General features: G+C 39.4%; 1 protein-coding gene across 9 annotated transcripts in view; it reads left to right on the top strand.

Moving 5' to 3' along the window:
* The window catches only part of specc1la (sperm antigen with calponin homology and coiled-coil domains 1-like a), a 310876-nt gene that overhangs the window by 147712 nt on the left and 140879 nt on the right, over nt 1-22285 (top strand). For all 9 annotated transcript variants that reach the window (XM_060843844.1, XM_060843843.1, XM_060843842.1 and 6 more), the window contains one exon: nt 19510-19600. In XM_060843844.1, the coding sequence (XP_060699827.1) occupies nt 19510-19600 (91 nt within the window). The remainder of the gene's footprint in view (nt 1-19509; nt 19601-22285) is intronic.

Raw genomic sequence — 22285 nt, 5'->3', positions numbered from 1 at the left:
CTGACCTCTGATGCAGTGACTGTTGGGATAGGTTCATCAGGACGTGTCAGAATAGGTGTTACCTCTCCCCCAAAATTTTGCTCAAAGTGAGCATAGAAGGCATTGAGATGATCTGGGAGGGATGTGTCATCATCTGCTCGCATCGTCTGCAAGCACACACACTCTGACATGCACAAACTCTCTCCCTCACACATGCACGTAGACACATAAGAGTCTATGCCATGAATTTGTATTTGTAGATTTGTATTTGCAGATACATTGTATTTTGTTCCAAAAGCACATAATCTGTGGGCAGTCAGCCAATGTGACATTTTATAAATTCCTACATTAGAAATAGAACCAATCTGATTGGGAAAACGACAGACTCTAGCCTCACACCTTTAATACCCCATTGTCTGAGCTGAGATGTCACTTTTGTTTTATACTAATAAAACCTTAAGTTGTCTCGGGACTGTGACTTGAAAGAAATTTACATATTAATCAGTCAAAACCTGCATCCCTATTTTAAGTGATTAAAGACTTAACAACAATCTGGGTTTGTTCAATACACCGCATCAGTTGTATGACACTTTGATTGTCTGCTATAAATTCTGTGTCCTCTGATCCCACCCCACTAGTTACTTGACAAAGGAGCAGCACTTCAAAAACTTGTACTTGTACATAAACCTGTTGGACTATAATCTGGTGTTGTGTGATTTTTAACTTTGTCCACCATAGTTCAACACTGGCACCTCCACATCTTGTCCACTTTGTTCTGCATGAAGGGCAAGCTCACTATGGTGGTTTATATTGCTTCAGGGACTGTGTTCTCCTTAGATGATAATTAGAGATGACTTCCCCTGTCTTTGGCAATTCCATTAATTCTTCAGACCTTTTCAGAACTGTGATGAAACGCTTTGTACTTGCTTGGATGAGTGCAGTGATTTGTTCAGCTTCTTTTGAGAAATCTTCCAAAGCACTGTAGAATACCCGCACAAAGACATCGTTGTTCATCCCAAGTTAGAACTATATCATTGCTCAGAGTACTCGAACCTATTCTCTACAAGCACTGAACTGCAGTAGTTCAGGAAGACCACTCGGCACTGCATTTTCAACAGTAATTAGGAATGGGCTCATGTTGCTCATGCCAGCAATGCTCATTTGCTGAATCGACTACAAAAAGAAAAATTTGGAGGAAATGATGCTTTCTATATTCTCTGACAACGTTTTTACAAGTTAATTTCTCAGTTGCCCTCTACCTTTATTTTCGACCCTCAGTATTTGCTCTGACTTCGCCATGACACCTCACAAGGTGAAGATTCTTTTGTAATTTTAACGTCTGCATAGTTGAACTAAGAGGAGGAATTTGGAAGGATTATGGGAAAGGATAACCCAGCTATAGTTAATGAAGTTGAGTATGGTACCAAATTGAAAGCAAAAGTGTGGCAAAGATTAGAGGTAAGCCAGAGGATTAGGAAAGTTGTATAGATCAATAGAAAAAGGGATAAAATAACTATGAGGACAAACCAACAGGTAATATAAAAATGGACAGGAAGAGCTTTTTTGAAATATATAAAAAGGCCAAAGCGAACATCGGCTTCTGGGAGAATGTGGCTTGGGAAGTATTAATAAAAAACCAGGAACTTGCAAACAAGCTGAAAAGAATGTTTCCCATCAAGTCTTCATGGTAGGGACTAATAATGGCATTCTGAAAATAGTCTAATCAATGGTCTAAAGTAGGAGTTGGAGGAGAGGAAATAAACACAATAATTATTGTGAGAAAAAAGTACTAAGAAAGCTTATGGGTCTAAAGGCTGATAGATCTTTGAACCTGATGTGTGCAATCTTAGGATTTTTAGCTACACAGGTGCTCATAATCTTCCAAGAAACCTTAGATTCTGGAAAAGCCCCAGAAGATTAGAAATCTGCCACTTTAACACACTTTGGAGGAGATGCTACTTCTTATATTCACTGAAAACATATTCTGAAGTTAATTCTCAATTGACCTCTACCTATTTTTTTCAGCATCTGCAATGTTTCCTTTCACAGAGTTTAGCGTGACACTTTACAGAGTCATAATGATGAAGATTTGAATGAGAAAAGGCTGCAGAACTGATTTGAGGAGGTGAATGTTAAAAAGAGAAAAGGCAGCAGAAAGCTGCAGCACATAGGAGGTGTGAGGTTTCTCGTGCTTGAATGCAAAAGCTATCATTCACATTCAGTTGTTGTGAAAATAGGGAGTTTTGATATTGTAATCAATTTTGATTGTCTTACCTAAGGAATGATTTACTGTCATTGAAGGCAGTCCACATGAAGTTCACATTGATAAGGAAGGATTTTCTTAAGGCAAGAGGTTGAGTAGGTTGTAATTGTTATTGTTGGAGTTTAGAAGAATGAGAGGTAAATTTATTGAAACATTTAAGTTTCTTAGGAGACTTAGAAGTAGAGCAAACTGAAATGACCTGTTTCTGCTCCTGCATCTTATACTTCTAAAGATAGTGAATGTTGGTGTAATCAATTCCAAAACTTTGGCCTGTGTGGAGAGCGCAAAGGAGTTCACTGTCTGTGTTCTTTTATGCAGTACTGCTGCCAGTATTGTTCTTAGTTATGCACTTGGGCCGGATGGAATTACCTGTAGGAATTAATTCCCACAGCATGTAGCTTTGTGTTACTGGATCCAGTAAAGTCTCCAGAGTCATTGGCGACACCATTCAGTCTGCAGTGCACACTTATATGAGAAAAGGAGAAAGTGAAGACTGCAGATGCTGGAGATCAGAGTCAAAAAGTGGGACGCTGGAAAAGCACAGCAGGTCAGGCAAGAGAGTCGATGTTTCCGGCATAAGCCCTTCATCAGGATTGTTGGGGGGAGACCCCAAGGCGGCTGAGAGCTAAATAGAAGCGGGTTGGGGCTTGCAGGAAGGTAGCTTGGAAGGCAGTAGGTAGATAAAGGTGGGGATTGATGGTGATAAGTCGGAGCAGATAGGTGGGAAGGAAGATGGACAGGAAGGACAGTTCAAGAGACCGGTGCCGAGTTGGAGGGGTTGGATCTGGGTTAAGGTAGGGGTAGGGGAGATGAGGAATCTGGTTGAATCCACATTGCTGCCGTGTGGTTGGAGGGTCCCACGGCAGAAGATGAGGCATTCTTCACCCAGGTGTCTGGTGGCTTGGATTTGGGGGTGGAGGAGGCCCAGAACTTGGCACAGTGGGAGAGGGAGTTTAAGTGGTTGGCCACAAGATTGTTTGGTGCGTGTATCCCAGAGATGTTTTCTAAAATGTTCTGCAAGTTGGCATCCTGTCTCCCCAATGTAAGGGAGACCTCAAGAAGAACAGCAGACGCAGTAAATGAGGTGCGTGGTTGTGGAATGATCCTTTGGGGCTTTGAATGAGGCGAGGGGGGAGGTGTGGGTGCAAGTATGAGGTGGCAAGGGAAGGTGCTAGGCATGGAGGGTGGTTTGGAGGTGGGGGCATATGGACCTGTTGAGGGAGTTGTGGATGTATAGTCTCTGTGGAATGCTGATAGGGGTGGGGAGGGAAATATATGGATAGGGGTGGTGGGGTCTGTACTCTAGGTGGCAGAAATGGCAGAGGATGATTTATTGCAAATGGAGATTGGTGGGGTAGAAGGTGAGGACCGCCGGGGTTCTAACCTTGTTGTGTTTGGGGTGGGGCTAGTTTGTCATGGGAAATATTATCTTTAGCTTTTCTGTGAAAGAAAGGAAGCACCAGCTGTTAGGGTTTACTTTGAGAACAGAGAATGCGGTGCCAGTAGCATCAAGACGACTTACATCAGGTCAATGGTTTTCATGAAGCAGGAAACTTGACATTGACTCAACACCATTGTGTGCATTAGCAACTGTTAGTCAGGGGAACTTTTATGATGCATTCCTGGTGGAACACTCACTCAACATTTGAAGAAGAGATATTGAATACTTGGCATTAGGAACATGTCTAAACACCTGGCTTTCCTTGGAGAAAACCCCTAACAGAAGAAATTATCAGGATCTACTTGTTCTTTTTGGTTGCTGCACGCAGAAAAGTATGCCGTATGGATTTGTCATAACCATGAGGGTGCAAAATGATAGTGGTTGCGTTCGGTGCTGCAAATGCCATAATCGAGAAATTCCTCGGCTAAGTCAGGAGCAAAGGATATGTCTGACTGTCTTGACTCTCATAAACTGTCCTTGCACCAGGCACCTTGTAAATGGTCCAGATTTCTTGAACTCTTTATCATCAAGGAAAACAGTGTTGTTCACAACACACCATTCTGAGCATTTAGACCAATCAGCTGTCACCAAGTTTCATCATCTGCTTCCTTAATGAAGCTGGTGACCCTTAGTAAGTTTTCTGCAGCCTACAGTTTCTGAGCAGATCTTGTCTTTCTCTGTGACCAGACTAAATTGATCTCTGGACACTATACGTATTGATAATCTGGTCTAATTTTTGCAATATGTTTATTATTTCATTACGTTGACATAACCTGTGCGAATGGCTATTTGCTTTTTAAGGACTGCATAGAAATGTCCTGCGAGATTTGAAATATTATCATTTCTCAGGAGGCTTTTAATTATTTCTATTTTAAGCTGAAAGCAATACCCAGTTTGTATTTGTGTTGTTTTCACATATGGAAAACTATTATAAAGTTTCGGAACATGGAGAGATTAGTCGAGTAGAATTTCTCCTTCCCAGTTGTTAATATCTTTTATTCCGCTCCCTAATCTCAAACTTTGTACTGTCTCACATCCAAAAGAAGCCACTTGTTCAGGAAGCCTGGGAATTTGCACTGAACAATCGATTTCGGTTCTGTTACTTGTTTTTGCCATTCCTTGAATAGGATTCCATTGGCTTCATTCATCATTTGAACTGTAAGAACTCAAAATGTACACCATATAGATTAAAAACTTAAATCTACATCATAACGCATGGAGTGACTAGACGGTCCCTTGAGATCCTAGAGCTCAATATGTATTTCCCTGGCTTTGTTTGCTGTAATTAATCAAATATATATTCTGCAGTCAGTTTTATCCACAGTTTTCTTGAAAATTGTTGAAATTGTTTCTAATGTTTGTAACCACTGTAGTCCACGCAGTGCTATTAGGAAAGCAGTCATGATTTTGATCCAGCAACATTGAAGGGGCAGCAGTGTATTCCAAGTCAAGATTTGGGGAGGGGACCTTGCAGGTGGTGGTATTCACATATCTGCTGCCTTTGCCTTTCGAGATGGTAGAGGTCACAAGTTTGGAAACTGCATTTCTAATTAAGTGGAGAAAATAAACATTATATTATTGCATGGCTCATGCATTTGATCATGGGGAGATCAAAACAAACAGTTCCAAAAGAAAGATGGTTGGAAAAATAGTCCACTTTTCCCAATATCTGTAATGTTTGGTGAAATATTTGTTTCAGTGTTGAAGATGTGCCAAGTTTGAAAGTAGAGAATGCGGAGAGAGAGTTAGCAAAAATTTGTTATGAAAAAAAAATGGACATAATTGGTCGAGTCAACAACTGCAGTCAGGGAGAGGAAAGAAGGAAACTGCCACTCAGTAGAAATCGTGCTGCAGAAAGTACTAATACTGAGAGCAATTAGTACTGCTACATGACCTGACATGTGCCAGATTTGAACTGAAGGCATTTTTATGCTCAGCGTTATGTAGATCTTCTCTTGAAAATGTTTGAAATGCACTCTGACATTTTTATTATCTGATTTTTGTCATCAATAACATTTGATCCAAACCACTTGCTGCACTTTTAATTGATGAACAAACCATTGTATGGGAATGTTGTACAAAGATTGATAAAGACAAAGAAGGGGATGTTCAAGAGATATGAGCAAATTCATGGTCTAAAAGTGAGATTTAAGAAAAGTTTAATGTGGATGAAAATAGAAAGGGATGATGGGGTATGCTAGGGTTGGAGGAATCGGATGGGGACCATTACAGGAAATTCTCTCGCTGCACCTGAATGGAATGGAAGAATGGAACCAGACTAGGAAGCCCTACTCCCCTTGAGAAAAAGAAAAGAAGCTGAGGCAAGTGGAGTCCTTGTCAGTGAACTGACCAGAATTGTTAAAAAAAAAACTCTATGCTGCTACTGCAGGGGAGAGGAAAATGTGAATGGCCTGATAGAAAACAAGAGGAACAATCCCATTCCTGTTGGATTTAGTTGTGTATTTAAAAAAAGAAATAATTCAGTTATTTTAGGAGCTGATGAGAACAGATGAGATTCAATTGCAATTTACTCTCTAATCAATAGATGGCGATCAACCATTGAAAGTTCCCCATGCAATCCCAGCACATCCTAGTACATATCTGCTGAAGCAAGTTAGTTTTATCCAGTTTATTTATTTATAAAGCACTGAAGAGTAATACAGACAATATGTGCAATTCCTTTGTGTTCCTTTGACAATACCAACAGAGCGGTTTGTATTTGTCTGTAAATTAGATGATGTTAATAATGTCACTAATAAAAGCAGGTTTTATATGTGAAGACACAGACTGGACATGACTATTGGATAAATTGCTTCTTGATGTATTGCAAATTGAAATATTTTCTTTAGATGAAATGAAATGCAGCTAACACTCAATGACAAACCAATGCAACTATTGTGCTGATACTGTCATCTGTATAGAGAAAAGTAGAGGTAACATTTAACATCCAGTGACTCTTTGGCAGAGTTGTAACTGCAGATCGCTATTCTTGAACACTGCTTGCTGTGGTAAATAACACCAATGAATTGACTATCATGAATTTGCACATTGGTACAAATGACATAGGTAGATGAAGGCTGGGGCCCTGTGATATGAGTATAGGGAATTAGGTAAGAAGTTAAAAAGCAGGACCTCAGTGGTAGTGATTTCCAGATTATTCTCAGTGCCACACGTCAGTGAGGATAGTAATAGGCCAGATGAATGTGTGGCTGAGGAGCTGGTATAGGGAGAAGGGTTTTTAGTTCTTAGGTCATTAGGATCTCTTCTGGGGTAGAGATGACCTGAACAAGAGGGACAGATTGTACATGATTCAGAGGGGGGTCCAGTATCCTTGCGGGGAGATTTGCTATTGTTACCCAGGAGGGTTTAAACTAGTTTGGCAAAGGTTGGGACTGTGAATAGGAGAGGAGCCATTGAAAAGTCAGGGGAAAATGCATTAGCCATTGAAAGCAACTTTACTATTCAGGGTTGCTAGGTGTACAGTAAAGGGAGGGAAAAGACTGTTAGTTTAAAGTCCACTTATTTCAATGCATAAGGCCAGACTGGTAAGGCAGATGACTGGTGTATTATAGACAAAACAGAAACATGGCTGAGAGAAGGGCAGGATTGGCAGCTCAATGTTTCAGGACACAGAAACATGCCAGAAGGACAAGTAAGCATGGAGAAAAGGTTGCCCTTTTGGTAACGGGCGTCTTAACGGTTGTGCTTAGAAAGGATACTCTTAAGGGATCATCAAATGAGGTCATATGGCTAGAACCTAGAAACAAGAAGGGGGTGGTCACTTTGTTGGGATTGTATTATAGACCCCCAAAAACCCAGCAGGTACTAGAGGAGCAAATGTGCTGAGAGATTGCAGATACCTGTAGGAATAATAAAATAGTATTGGTTTGAGATTTTAATTTCCCCTATATTTACCCAGAATGTAAAAGGCCTAGGTGAGGTGGAATTTGTCAAAAGTGTCCAGGAAAGTTTGTTGAGGGCAGTACTCGGAAGGGTGCAACACTGGACCTCCTCTTAGGAAACAAGGTTGGGCAAGTGACTGAAGTGTCAGTTGGAGGGCAGTGGAAAGTGAGGACTGCAGATGCTGGGGATTATGTGCTGGAAAAGCACAGCAAGTCGTAGCATCCAAGGAGCAGGAGAGTCGTGTTTCAGGCATGAGTCCTTCAGCAGGAATGTAACTTTGGGTCCAGTAACCTTATGAATAAAGTTAGGACAAGTCCACAAGTAAAGGAGCTAAACTGGAGCAGGGCTAATTTGGGGGGGCATTAGGCAGGATCTAACCGCGGTTGATTGGGTGAGTCTGTTTGAAAGAAAAGGAATAACTAGCAGATGGGAGACTTTTAAAAGTGTGACATCAAAAGTTTAGGGACAGAGTGTCCCTGTGAGGGTTAAGGGAAAAGTTGGCATGTTTAGGGATCCCTGGTTGACTAAGGGTATTGAGGCTCTGATCAGGATAAGGAAGGAGGCGTACATTGGGTTTAAGCTGTCGGGCTCAAATGAATCCCTAGATGACGATAAGAAGTGTAGGAGCACACTTAAGAGGGAAATCAGAAGAGCAAAAGTGAGTATAAGATGGACCTGGTAGATAAGGTTAAAGATAGTCCCAGGAGATTCTATAGCTATATTAAAAGTAAAAGTGGTTCAGGAGAGAATCAGCATGGCTGTCGAGGTGTGGAGCCTCAAAAGATGGGGGAGATTTTTAATGTATATTTCTCCTCAGTGATTACTGAGGAGAGAATCATGGATACTAAGGAAATATAGGAAACAAGTGGGTGTGTTTTAAACTCCATACATATGACCAGAGAGGAGGTGTTTTCAGCCTTAAAGCGCATTAAGGTGGATTAATCCCCTGGGCCTGATCAAGTCCAACCTCTGACATTGTGGGAAGCTTAAAAAGAAATTGCAGAGACCCTCGCAGAGATTTTTGCTTCATCTTTAGCCTCTGGTGAAGTTCTGAAAGACTGGAGAGTTGCTACTGTTGTTCCATTGTTTAGGAAAGGTAGCAAAGACAAACCAAGGAATGACAAGGCAATGAGCCTAACGTCAGTGGTCGACATGCTTTTGGAGAGGATGCTGGGGATTGGATTAACCAGCATTTAGATAGTCAAGGTCTAATTAGGGATAGTCAGCACGGATTTGTGTGTGGGAAGTCATGTCTGACAAATCTTTTAGATTTCTTTGAAGAGGTAACCAAGAAGGTAGATGAGGGTAGAGCAGTGGATGTTGTGTATATGGACTTTAACAAGTCTGTTGACAAGGCCCCTCTCGGCAGGCTAGTTTTGAAGGCTAGGTTACATGGGATCCAGGGAGAGCTAACTAATTGGATTCAAAATTGACTCGATGGTAGGAAGCAGAGGATAATGGTTGACAGTTGTTTCTTGAACTGGAGGCCCGTGACACATGGGTCACAGCTGGGACCTTTGTTATTTACATAAATTATCTGGATGTGAATGTACAAGGCATGATTAGTAAGTTTGTTGATGATACAAATTTAAGAGGTATTTTTGATGGTGAGGAAAGTTAGATGGGGAGTAGGCTGAGGATTGGCAAATGCACTTCAATACAGATAAGTGTGAGGTGTTGCACTTTGGAAAGTCAAACCAAGGTAAACTTACGCAGTAAATGTTAAGGACCTGAGGAGTGTTGTGGAACAGAGGGGCATAGGAATACAAGTATCTAGTCCTTTGAAAGTGGCATCACAAATGGACAGGGTGATGAAGAAGGCATTTGCTGGTCAAAGCATTGAGTGTAGGAGTTGGAACATTATGTTACAGTTGTATAAGTCATTGGTGAGGCCGCACTTGGAGTATTGTGTATAGTTTTGATCACCTTGTTACAGCAAAGACATAATTAAACTATAAAGAGTGCAAAGAAGATTTACGAAGATGTTGCCAGCACCAGTAGAACGGAGTTATAGGGATAGGTTGGCCAGTTCAGGATTTTAGTCCTTGGACCGTAGGAAAATGAGGGGTGACCTTTTGAGGTGTATAAAATCATGGGGGGCATAAATAGGATGAATGCAGGTAATGTTTTTCTCAGGGATGGGGAATTGAAAATTAGAGCATGTAGATTTAAGGTGAGAGGGGCAAGATTTAAGAAGAACCTGAGGGGCAACTTCTCCACGCAGAGAATATGGAATGGGCTGCCAGACAAAGTGGTTGAGGCAGGTACAATAGCAACATTTAAATAGCATTTGGATAGGCACATGGATGGGAAGGGTTTGGAGGGATATGTGCCAAATGTGGGCAGTTGGAGCTAGTTGAGTGGGCACCATGGACCAGTTTGGGCCAAAAGGCCTGTTTCCATGCTGCATTACTCAACAGTTCTATCAGACAGCTGGGTAACCTAAATTAGCAAGTAAGTAGACAGTGAAGTCGGGCTTCTGAGCTTGTCCACTTCATCCACTTTGTTTTTTATTGTTGTTTTTCCAATGTTTTCTTCCCTTTTTTTAAATCTTACCTCCTGTTGAAGAGCTTGATTATGGCAATGGCATTGGCCGTTAGCAAGTGAGTCAAGCGCGCCCGCATGGCGATCAGCGAGTGGGCCTAACGCAGTCTCTTGGTGGTCAGTGAGTGGGCCCAGCACCACCTGTTGACGGTCGGCATCTCTGCAATATGGCAGTGGTGTAGGCTTGTCCACTCTGTCTGCTGTTCTTTTTCTCTTTTTCTTTTTTTAAATTTTTTTTCTACCAGCCTATCTTCTGGAGAATGGCAACGGCAGTATCAGGCTTGTTGAATTTGGAAATCGGCCAGATGGCCATTGTGAGGCAGCGGCTCCTAAGACACTCAGTGAGTTCCTGATGCCCAGCATGTGAACCGAAGACGAGACCAAGGATTGGTGCAGATGGCACCTGGATTGGGCCATTGACGGTCTGGTGTTTGGCAACAGTTGAAGGCCTGAATTGGTACTTTGGTAGTCTGAGACCCCAAAAGCAAGCCCAACATAGTGCTGGAGGTTCCTCTGACATCTGCAGTGACGACAAGAGCAGGGTAAATCAAACCAAAATGGGGATAGCATGCCAAAGTGGAGGAGATGAAGCCCTTGAAGGAAATGTATTCCCAGCATGGCTAAGCACTTAAGAAAGACTGCAGTGGTTGAACTTTAAGCTTTAGTTATTTTTCGACTTAATACTACGACTGTAATGTTTAACCTTTAACTTTATTCCTCTCCTTTGTAACTTGGTTCTTCAGTCTTTATCCCTAGGTACTTGTACATGAGATGGCGCTCTGTATGGTGACATTAAAAACCTTTCACTGCACTCTTGTACTTTTGTACTTGAGTACACAAGGCAACAAAGTCTAATTCTATGTGGGAGTAGCACAATCAATTCCAAAGTTTAATAGAAAGACCAAAAGAACTGATTTTCTTTTAAAATGATGAGAAAACGTTAAGTGTTGGTATTTTAATAGATTTTTGTGTACTTCTGTAAGAAATATAAATAGTGAATGTATAAGTACAACAACAAAGTAGTAAGATAAACGGTCCATTGGCCTTTTGTTCCCAAATGCGTTTGGGTAGGCTAATCAAACTTTGCTACAATTTCACAGGGCTTTGTTGAGACCACATCTGACTTGAGGAAGGATGTGCTTGCATGGAGAGCTGGAACAAAGATTGTTCAGACTGATTCTGAAGATGAAAAGGTTTCTGTTTGAGGTTAAATATAATGAAGTTTAGAGGCAATTTCACTGGAGCATATAAGATTTTGAAAGAGAAAACAAAATACTGTGGATGCAAAGGTCTGAAATAAAAACAGAAAGAATTGCAGAAACTCCGCTGGTCCAAAAGCATCTGCGGAAAGAGAAACAGACTTGTATCCAGTGACCCTCCTTCAGAACTGATTGAATCACAGGGCTCAAAATATTAACTACTAATAAGTCTTGCCAGAAAAATCAGGCAAATCCAATGCAGCCAGTTGCTGCTCTGTCAATATTCTCTCGTTCATCGGCAAAGTAATGATGTTGTCAATGACAGTACCATCAAGTGACATGCACTGTTAACCAGCTCATTGATGCTTCCAGTCAGGATGGTGTATCCCTTCCCCAGAAGGTGTTTGGGAGCCGGATACGTTGTTACACAATCTGGTAGTTTGACGATCATATGGAATGTTTTCTATTCCAAATTTATTTAGACAAATTTAAATACCTCAGCTGCCATAGTGAAGTTTTAACTCATTGCTTGTACATTAGTCCATGTGTCTGGATAACTCGTCCTGTAATATAATTACTGTGCTGTTGTTCACATAAAAGTAAGATGGAAGAGGACTTGTGCAACACCATTTGACTGAATTTTGGAGAAAGTATGACAAAATATTGTCTTTCTCATTTATGAAAGGCATTAAGAATGCAGATAGCCTTGTGTCATGTTTCAGTATACTTTTGAGCCAGACTAAGCAAAAGGTCCTAATCTTGATCTCTGTTTAGTGCTGAGTTTAATGGTTTCAGTTGGGATAACAGTTAGGAGCAAATATTGCACTTTGCAATTGGAATAGGTCCCTGTTTCTTGTTCCTGTTCAATAATTCCTGCTGGGTAATGTGACTGTGTGCAAACTGGTGAATACCGGATCGGTTTTTGCAGATATTTCACCCATTCTTGATTAATGTGTTGCCATACAGTGCCAAGACTAGCTTGTAAAAGGTGCTCATTTGAGAAATTATTGTGGGGTATGGGAGGTTTAGTGTGCTAAGTGAATCCTAGTAGACGTTGCATCTCCAGTAGAGGAAGAGGAAAAAAATAAGAATTTTTAGAACTGATAAAGTTGAACAATGGCAATTACTAACTGACTTTTAACACTACATTAAACCTTATTGATGAAGATCTGTAATTCATATGTACATTAATGATATGAAATTATTGCAGTCCAACGGCATTTAGTCTGTCAGCTTTTACACCACAATTACAGTAGTCAGAGCAAAGTAGTCACATCAGTTTACTAGAATTATCCATATCCAATATTTACGACTTTTTCCAATTGCTTACCACATTCTCCTGTCTCTCCATTAGAAAAATAAATTTGAAGTAATGTATATCGTGTACAATGAGGATGTTCAGCCATCATGCCAATTTGAATTTTTCTCAAACAATATAAAACTTATCCCATTGTCCTGCTTTATTCTCTAAAAAAACCCTCACCACTGCTATCCCCAAAGCCTTGTACTGTATTAGTTTGAAACAAATCCCATTGTCCTGCCCACAACCCTTTGCAATGGAACCTAGCTGTGATAAAGCATTTTTAACATTTCTTTATGTAAAAATAATTCTGCTAACACATCTCACTTCAGGGGAGTTTTAAATAGGTGTTTTTTTTATTAATGACTTTCAAATAGTCCTTCTCTAATCTCTTTATAGTAAATGTTATTTAAATCTCAGGCTTCTCTTTTGCAGTGAAAATGGATTTAGTTTCTCTTCTCTCATAAAGTCAGAAAATAGCACAAGACTGATTAGTATGTAGATACTGAAACTTCTTGGCCAGATTTGTTTACAGATATGATAATATTCAGAAGCAGTGAGAAACAAGACACTCAAACAGCAAAGCTACAATCAAAATGTTCAATGTTAAAATACCTTTTTGTCCAGGTGAAAGATTACCTGATTTTTGTATGGAATTCATTTGTGTACCATCGCAATATAAATCTCAAGTCATTCACAGGAGATTTATAAAAATTTCTATCAGAATTAAAACTAAGATTCCACAATGCTAATAAGTTCAAAATCACTGCAGTTGCAGTCATCTGTAATTAAAGGTACAGTGGGGCAGTTCCTGCAAAATATTACTGCTTTAGCCATGTCAAATTTAAAACGTGTCTGATGCAGCTTGCAAATTAATGAACCTTGTGGTCCTATAGCCAGTCTGCTGGCTTCCAATTTTACAGAAAGCAAGGAAAGACAGCTTCTGTTTAATTTGATTGAATTTGAAAGAAATACATACAAAATAAATACAAAAACTTCCTTTCTCCCTCTGAAGTGTGGTAATTGATTCACGGTGGATTTTGGACTAAATGGGAGCAGATTATTTTCTTATTTCTATAACCCCAGATATATATCTTTTTGGTTCTAAAACACAGGCTAATTATGGGAACGAAATAATGTGGAAGGTAGATTTAAAGGCACTGGAACCATCAACTGATGGAGAAAATTTCTTGGAAACATTTTCACAGTCTCAAAAGTACTGCCAACCCAAGGACAGTCTGAGCCTCACAGGACTGGGAATAGAGATGAAATGGAGGACGAAAAATAAAGGAAAAGGAAATTAGCCTCGGCATGCATAAATCACCAAGAAGTGACAGAGAAGTTTTACAAACAGGTGTTTGTAAACAGTCTGCTGGTATTGAGGTGGTATCCCCTCTGCCATTCTAAGGTGATATTTGCACAGAGAAATAACCTAAGGCCATGACATTAATTTTCAGTGCTTGGCAGGGTGGGGAATTATGCTGAATGAATACTTTGTGCCTGTTTTCTCAAAAAGGAAGAGTGATCCAGAGAGTGATGTATGTGCAATGTTACATTGAAGTTATGTATTGAGGGGAGTTATTAAAGGCTTTAACATCTTTGAAAATAGATAAGTCACAAGTCCCAGAAGAAATGTATCATTATTAGTGGATGCAAGAACAAAGAGATGGTGGAGCTTCTGTTCATTATTTTAAGATCTTTCTGGCTCAAGAGTATTGGAGGACAGCTGATGTTACAGCATTGTTTAATAAGGAAGAAAGGGATAGCCTGAGTAATTTCAGGCCAGGCAGCTTAGAAACATATAAAGCTGGACCAGAAGCAGACTATAGGTTGGGCAAATTCACACTTTTTTTATGTAATGTCATTTGTCATATAATTTCTTTGTTTAATTGCAGTAGGAGAAACCTAATGGCAAAATTCTGAGACACAGGATAAATACTCATTGTTAAAGACATGGATTAAATAAAACATGAATTAGTTAAGGCCAATTAACAACTCACCCATGATTTTTGGGGGCATTAATAACAAGGAGAAAGTGAGGTCTGCAAATGCTGGAGATCAGAGCTGAAAATGTGTTGCTGGAAAAGCGCAGCAGGTCAGGCAGTATCCAAGGAACAGGAAATTCGACGTTTCGGGTATAAGCCATTCATCAGGATTCCAGCAACACATTTTCAGCATTAACAACAAGAATTGTTAGGATTGACTGTTTGAATTTTAGCGATGTGATTGATATAATCCTACATGGCAGATTGGTCAGAAATGTTTAAGCTCATGGGAATCAGAGGGACATGATAAAGGTCCAAAATTGATTCAGACACAAGAAGCAATAACAAATAGTTGCTGGTATTTTTTGGATTGGAAGGCATGTTTCTAATGAGGTTCATCAGGGCTCAATGCTATGTGCCTTGCATTTTGTCCATACATCAAATTAATTAGGCTTGAATGTCAGAGTGTGATAAAGATGTTTGCAGATGATACTGAAGTTGGCCACATGGTTGATCATGTTCATTTAGATTCTGTTCCCTACAGTATGAAAACAGGCCCTTCAAGTCCACACCGATCCTCCGAAGAATAACCCACCCAAATCCCTACCCTATATTTAGCCCTGACCAATGCACCTAACACTATGGGCAATTTAGCATGGCCAAATCACCTGACCACATCTTTTTGGATTGTGGGAGGAAACCGGAGTTATAAAAGTGAAAAGGCTCTTAAGTGTACTACACTTTGAAACAGGAAAGTTGGAAGGCTGGCTGAATTCCGAAGTTATTGGGATCGTTGCTGCCAGCCAGCAGTGTGATTTGCATTGTCTACACTGTTCCAACCGATTGTCAGCTCAAGTCGGTACCCTGAAAATGTTGAATTAGTGAGCAGAATTATTTTTGGATATAGATGGTTGGTAAAGTTGGTGCCCAATCGACTTATGTTATTACAGACCCCAGCAAGTACTGACTGAGTTAGATAATAAAGATGCATTGATGTCAGGTCAAGCCTTATGATCTCATTGCATTCTATTCATTGGTGCAGGAAACTGAGTGCATCAGTCTCCGATAGATGCAGTATTTACTAACGATGGGAAAGCACGGAGGAAATCTGTTTTATTAAAGTACTCCTTTATAAAAGAAAATAATGATCAGCACCAAACCTCCTTTGATCTTATCATTGACTCAGAGACTCCTCCCATTAGTCTACTTTCATGACATCAATTCCAGTAAACAGTAAAGTGGCTTGTAGGCAAGTATGAAATCATCTGAATCCAGAGACCAGGTGACAGGCCGAGTGTCAGAGGTCTCGACATGGGTGCCCACTGGCTAGCCAAGACTAGCCAACTATTCAGTGCCTGCAATTTTTTGGAGTCAGTTAATTTGCATAATTCTTTACTGTTGTGTGACCAACTTTTTGGAAGCAATTTGCAAGGCTGTTGGGTGAAAGAGATATGAGAAAAGAATTAATTGAGATTGAGAATAGAGTTTGCAGTCACATACAACTAAAACAACAACCATTGGATTTCTTTGTAGATTTAAGGGGTGGCACTCCAGGTTGCTTAATGATGACCCTAATCAAGGGTTTCAGAATTAGTTATTTTTCACATAGGAGTACAATGTTTTACTGGTGAGACTTCAAACAATTATGTCTTTTGTCTGACATTTTGAGCTTTACATTAAGAAGAGGCCATTGAGATCCTCAAACATATTCCACTATTGAACAATATTTTTGCCTTCATTTGCTCATCTCTGATCAGTATCCCTTGTTATCCAACAAATTAGGTATATTTGAGTGATGGACAGATCAGAATTCTATACCATATGGTGGATTGGCAAAGTTCCTGCAGAACCTTGGAGACTTAGACTTTACTCCGTGCCAATATATTCAATAATCTACCCATCAATTTAACTGCTTTTCTACATTGACAGCAATGAACTGCTCACACTTTCTCTTCCAAGGCTTTCACTAATGCGCTGTGCTCTTTATGTGCTTTTGGAATGTACAGTTTTTTCTTTATTCCTTAGTATTTAGCATTATTGAGCTTAAATGCTCTGCCCCATTGCATAACCAGATGAACCCTTCACTAAATCTCATATCTCCCATCCATACTGCCCTTTCTGCTTTAGTAGTCACGCTGTATCCTGACCTCCTGTAGGGTTTTTAATAATCTCTTCTGTTGTGGTGTAACACTTTACTGAAGTATCTTGGAGCCACTAAAGCACATTATTTTACTGCCTTCGTAATTCACAATTTTACTGCAGAATAGCCATGATGTGGAGGTGTTGGTGTTGGACGGGGTGGACAAAGTTAAAAAAGTTACAAGTACAAGCTTTCTGAGCACGGCTCCTTCGTACGGGGTAGCAGATAGCAACAGTAAGGCCTAAGAAGCCCCATCTAAGTCAATATTTTAAAATATCACATCAAAATAATCAGCTAATTTCCTACAGCAAAAGGTAATAAATAGTTTGGTCATATTTTAAAAATTAGAATACCCGTGGATTCTCTTTCCCACAAGATTACTTTCCAGTCTATGTGATCCAGCTAATTTCACTTAACCCTCTGTCAGCTTGAACACTTGCTGATAGCTGTTTAACGTGGAGGTCTGATTGCATGGACTCCAGTACAAAAAGAATGGAAAACTATTGGAAGAGAATGTATTAAACAATTAGCATTTGGTTCAGAGGAGATATGTAACAAAAGTATATTTCAGAGCTAATTTATAAATTATAAATGCAAATATGCTTTTTTCATGTTTTATAGGTCTTTAATTAGGCTTCAGCTGGAGCATTGAGAGAGATTCTGGGCACTTTACCCGAGGGATGATGTAAATGCCCTGGAATTTACTGAAACTAAAATGGTGGCAATGTCAAGAGATTTTGGATGTGTTGATAAACTAAATAAGATGTGTTTGTTCTTAGAATAAGAGTATGTTAAGAGAAAATGTAACAGGCATTCAAAATCACAAATTATTTTAATTGGAGTAAATAGGATATAATCATTTTCAAGGTAGGAGGGCAATAACTAAAGGATGTGGATTTAAGCTGGTTAGTTTTTTTTACTCCGTTGTAATTTTAAAATTCAGCTCAAACCACAAACATGGGAGTGGAAAGATCAGTGAGGACTGACTCAGTCATAATTTTCAAAAGGAAAACTTGCACAGCTGGGGAAACAACAAAGTTGAGTGGTTAATTGTTTGAGTAAAAAATGAGGTCTGCAGATGCTGGAGATCACAGCTGCAAATGTGTTGCTGGTCAAAGCACAGCAGGCCAGGCAGCATCTCAGGAATAGAGAATTCGACGTTTCGAGCATAAGCCCTTCATCAGGATGAAGGGCTTATGCTCGAAACGTCGAATTCTCTATTCTGAGATGCTGCCTGGCCTGCTGTGCTTTGACCAGCAACACATTTGCAGCTGGTTAATTGTTTAGCTCTGTTCAAGTACCAGTACTAGTACAAAAGGATGAATGGCCTTTTTTTCTGTACCGTGGAGCCCTGTTACAATTATATGCATCTTGGTGAAAGGATTGCTTCAGCTATCGGTATAACTGGTACAGACATGGGTTAATGTGAAGCATGCATGCAGATAGTTCTGCATTATTTGCAAATCAGGTTTTAGATTAATTATGTCCATTACTTCAAAGTAATTGTTTCAGTGACATTTAGCAGCAACACTAGAACAGACTAAAAGGACACCATTAATCCTTGTTTTGTGCTAAGTTCAATTGATGCACTGATGAGCAATATTCCTTAATATTCCTTCTAAGGTATGTGGTTGCAAAACAACCTGATGTTGGCATGTCTGCCTCTCTGTAAATTAAAGTGCATGCATCACTGCACAAAGATTTCAGTGCCATGCATATTAATCAGCCATGCCCTGAAGAAGATGTTGGAGGATACTTTGCTGATGATTCTCTGATCTAACCCAACACTACCACGTTTGACCCCTGTGCTGTCTGTATTTGGGAAATTGCTTGGCCAGCATGAATGCTTAATGAGCAGCAATTTCTTTCGACTAAATATTGGAAAAGCCGAAACTAAAACATTTGGCCCCTGTCATAAATTTAGTTCCTTACCACTGTTTCTATACTTGGTAGTTTGGGGCTAAACGTTGGGCTAAACTTCTATTTTTTCCCTTGACCCCAAGATGATCTCTAGACCATATCTGCATAGTCCTCAAGATGGCTTGCTTTGAGGTAACTCTAACCTTGCCATACCTTTACCAAAACTAACACTCTGCTGTTCAATCTTCCACCTATCTTGTTCAGCCATGAATACAGTGCTCACTGATATGCAGTGACCAGTCATCCTAAAACATTGTTTAGTTAGAGCTGAATAACAATGGAGGAGACTGGCAGGACTGGTTGGGAGTTTCAGGTTAGTGATGTGTTTGCAGTGGGGGTTTTTGAATGTAGCATTTCATTTGTAGTTTTGGAATATCCTTTCCCTTTCTCTTTTCACACATTGAGGCGTTTATACCCTGTGTTCCACAACAGGTACCTGGGCGCTGACATCCCCTTTTGGATCACTGGGAGGTGTTAAATGTGTCCAGAGTTATTTGCCTGTTCTTTTTATAAAAGGAACACCTTATCATTGCACACTAACATTCTTGGGTAAGCTGCAGGAGCAAAAATAATTTGTGTCTGAGCTCTACATGCTGCAGTGGACTGATGCACCCTTGTGTACTGCTCAGGCTCACCACAGTATTTCCAGACATTTCTGTTTTTATTCTTGATTGTTTTGCGACTTGTATTGTTTGACTCAAATTTCAGTGTACAAATGACTAAAACAGAAGAGCAGACTGTACCTGAAGCATTTAAGCAAGTCATCCATATTTTACTCAACTCAGTGTCCAGAATCAAGTGGCAAAGTTTGAAGGTACGTGTTGTGTTTTCACAGAGACATTCCATCAGTGGGCCAATATCAGCACCAAAGACACTCTCAACTCTAACAGACAAGAGACCAAGCTACACTGAAATTTCTGTTCCAGGTGAGTCTTGGTTTTGGAAAGTAATACACAATTTTAAAGAATGTATCTTCCAATTTACTTATAAATGCTGGGCCTTTAAATGAGCTTGTTGGTGTTGTTAGCCTTTCAAAAGGTTGAAGATTTGTATCTATCGATCGTTAAGGCGTTAGGAGTGCCTTGACACACTACTTCCACGACACCACATGTTGCAACATATATATAAGTACTTTTCCCAGTTACCAAGCTGACCATTTAAATGCTTTCAGATTTTAAAGATCAATGTTACTCAACCAGGTTCCTTCTAGGAGAAGCACTCTTATTGGTTATTACCAAAATAAAACTTATTGAATAAAGATGCAATAATTGATTAACATATGCAGTCAGTAATGTAGAAGTATAAATGCTCATTCCCTCTACATATCTCCAAACCACTCAAGAAAGCACATTAACACACTTGCTCTTCAGGAAAGGAGGAAAAACAAATTTCTCTACAGAGATTGGCCTTCAGCAAAAAAGAACAGTAGTTTATTCTTGAAGACAAAAGGCATAACCTGTTCTGGACATGTTGCTCTAATGTTTCAGTACATGTGGTCAAGTCACTAATCACAAACTGTTGTCTCTGAAGTCTTGCGACCACAGCTTGCTCAAGAAATGCAATCGTAAGATTTTTCTTCAATAGCTTTTATGAAAGCACAAGTAAATTTTACCTTGAACTCAACAGGAGGATTGCATTTTAAGAAATGAGACTGATCAGCTCAGAATCTTGTTCTGAGCAAGCTTTCCTCCAACTCACCATCTTATTAGCAACCTTTCATGAAATTGAACCAAATCCTCAAAGCCAGTTCGTGTTCTAAACAGCAAAGTAAACAATTGTCACTAGTCATGTGATTTATAAGAAGCTTTGTTTACGAAGAACTTACAATGTCCATGATTTATTTTGAGAAGCCATTTTGAGGTATTTCCAAAAATCATGAAATAAATTTATTTTGCACAGTAGGTTAAAACTTAAAATTCCAAGCACAATTAAATATGAAGCATCTTCGTAACACAGTATGTAAGATAACTGAAATACAGTCGGGCATATGTCAAATGCAGTGTTCAAACTGTGAACCTCAAAATCCTGTAATTAACTCAGAATTCTGATTCTAAGTTTGAAAACATTGAGTTCCCACTAGTTGGATTTTCTCTCTGTCCTATACTTTGAGTTCACTTCTATTACAAAAACTTTTATGTGTACCTCTTTTAAACCAAATTTAAATTCCCAAATTGGACTGTTCATTGAATTATTAATCCAATAATATTCATACTATGAAACTATATTCTGTTGATGTTCCATTCACATTTGCCTTGCCATTGTATCCACTGATTTGTTTACTCACCAAATTCCTGTAGTATCTTCCTTGATTGATGATTTAACATATCCTGTCTGATGGTGCTGTATTAGAATGTATCATTGGAGGTGATGGAATAGCTACATTCCGGATGATCCAAGTTCCTCTCTTCTGTTATGTATTCTTGAAGATGTTAGACCAATTTATGGCGAGTGATGGTAAAATAACCTATCCACTGAGATGGTGATAATAAGGACTGCAGATGCTGAAAGTCAGAGTCGATAAAATGTAGAGCTGGAAAGGGACACTCAGTATCAGAGGATCAGGAAAGTCGGTGTTTTGCATCAGGAACCTTCAGCAGGAGATGTTTCTTTTTTGGAAATGAATGCTTTGTATTGTGTATGCTATCTCCCATTTTTCCTGTTTACTATTCATTAGATATTTATTAAAAAACGACTACCTGTCACTGCTAACAGTCCCTGTAGACCATCATGTCTCCTATGATCCTGAACCTTTTGTATAATCACCCATAGATGTTTGTACCTGAACGGTAACAGTTCAATATCTCTAACAAAGCAATTTATTTAATTTAATGTTCCCTTTCACTTTGCTGCCACTCTTCACTATAGAAGATACTGTTAATATGTTTATCTATAACTAAATAATGACACGAAAAATGGAGCCAGAACCTTTTGTATATCCATTCAGTGACACGTGAATAGCAATTTAATAAGACAGCTGCATTCTTGTGGTGAATAAACATTAGTCCCCAATGTAACAGAGTTTTTAATCCCAGTAGAGATGTGCTGTCTCAACTCAAGTCAAATGCAAATCATCCATTAGTTTTCAACTAGGTGTATCATCTTAAATATTACACTAGCAATGCACATTCAGGTAATATGCTTCATTTGACTTTGAATTATTACCCTGAAGCAAAACTGCACAGCTTGAGGAAGTAAATTTTTTTATCGAATACAGGTAGCATTCTTTGTTGATTTCCTTTGAACCCGCACATCCTAACAGACATACGAACAAGGAGCAAGAGTAAGCCATTCGATTCTTCTCCGCTGCTCTGCCTTTCAGTAAGATCATGGCTGATCTGATTCTTAACCTCAACTCTACATTTTTGCATATTCCTTAATCAAAAATTTATCGACCTTGGCCTTAAATATATTTAAGGTTCTGTATCCACTGCCTCTTAAGGAAAAAAAATTCCAAAAGCACTCAAACTTCTAAGAAAAAATAGTTTCATCACCTGTGTTTTAAATGGCAGCCCCTTATTTTTAAACAGTGACCTCCAGTTCTAGATTCATCCATAAAAGGAAATGTCCTTTCCGCGTCCAACCAGTCAAGCCCCCTTAGGACCACTTATGTA

This window comes from Hemiscyllium ocellatum, chromosome 24, assembly GCF_020745735.1.
Source record: "Hemiscyllium ocellatum isolate sHemOce1 chromosome 24, sHemOce1.pat.X.cur, whole genome shotgun sequence".
In the NCBI taxonomy this organism is placed as follows: Eukaryota; Metazoa; Chordata; class Chondrichthyes; order Orectolobiformes; family Hemiscylliidae; genus Hemiscyllium; species Hemiscyllium ocellatum.
The sequence above is the reverse complement of the archived record's forward strand: the minus strand, read 5'-3'. Positions and strand labels throughout refer to the sequence as shown.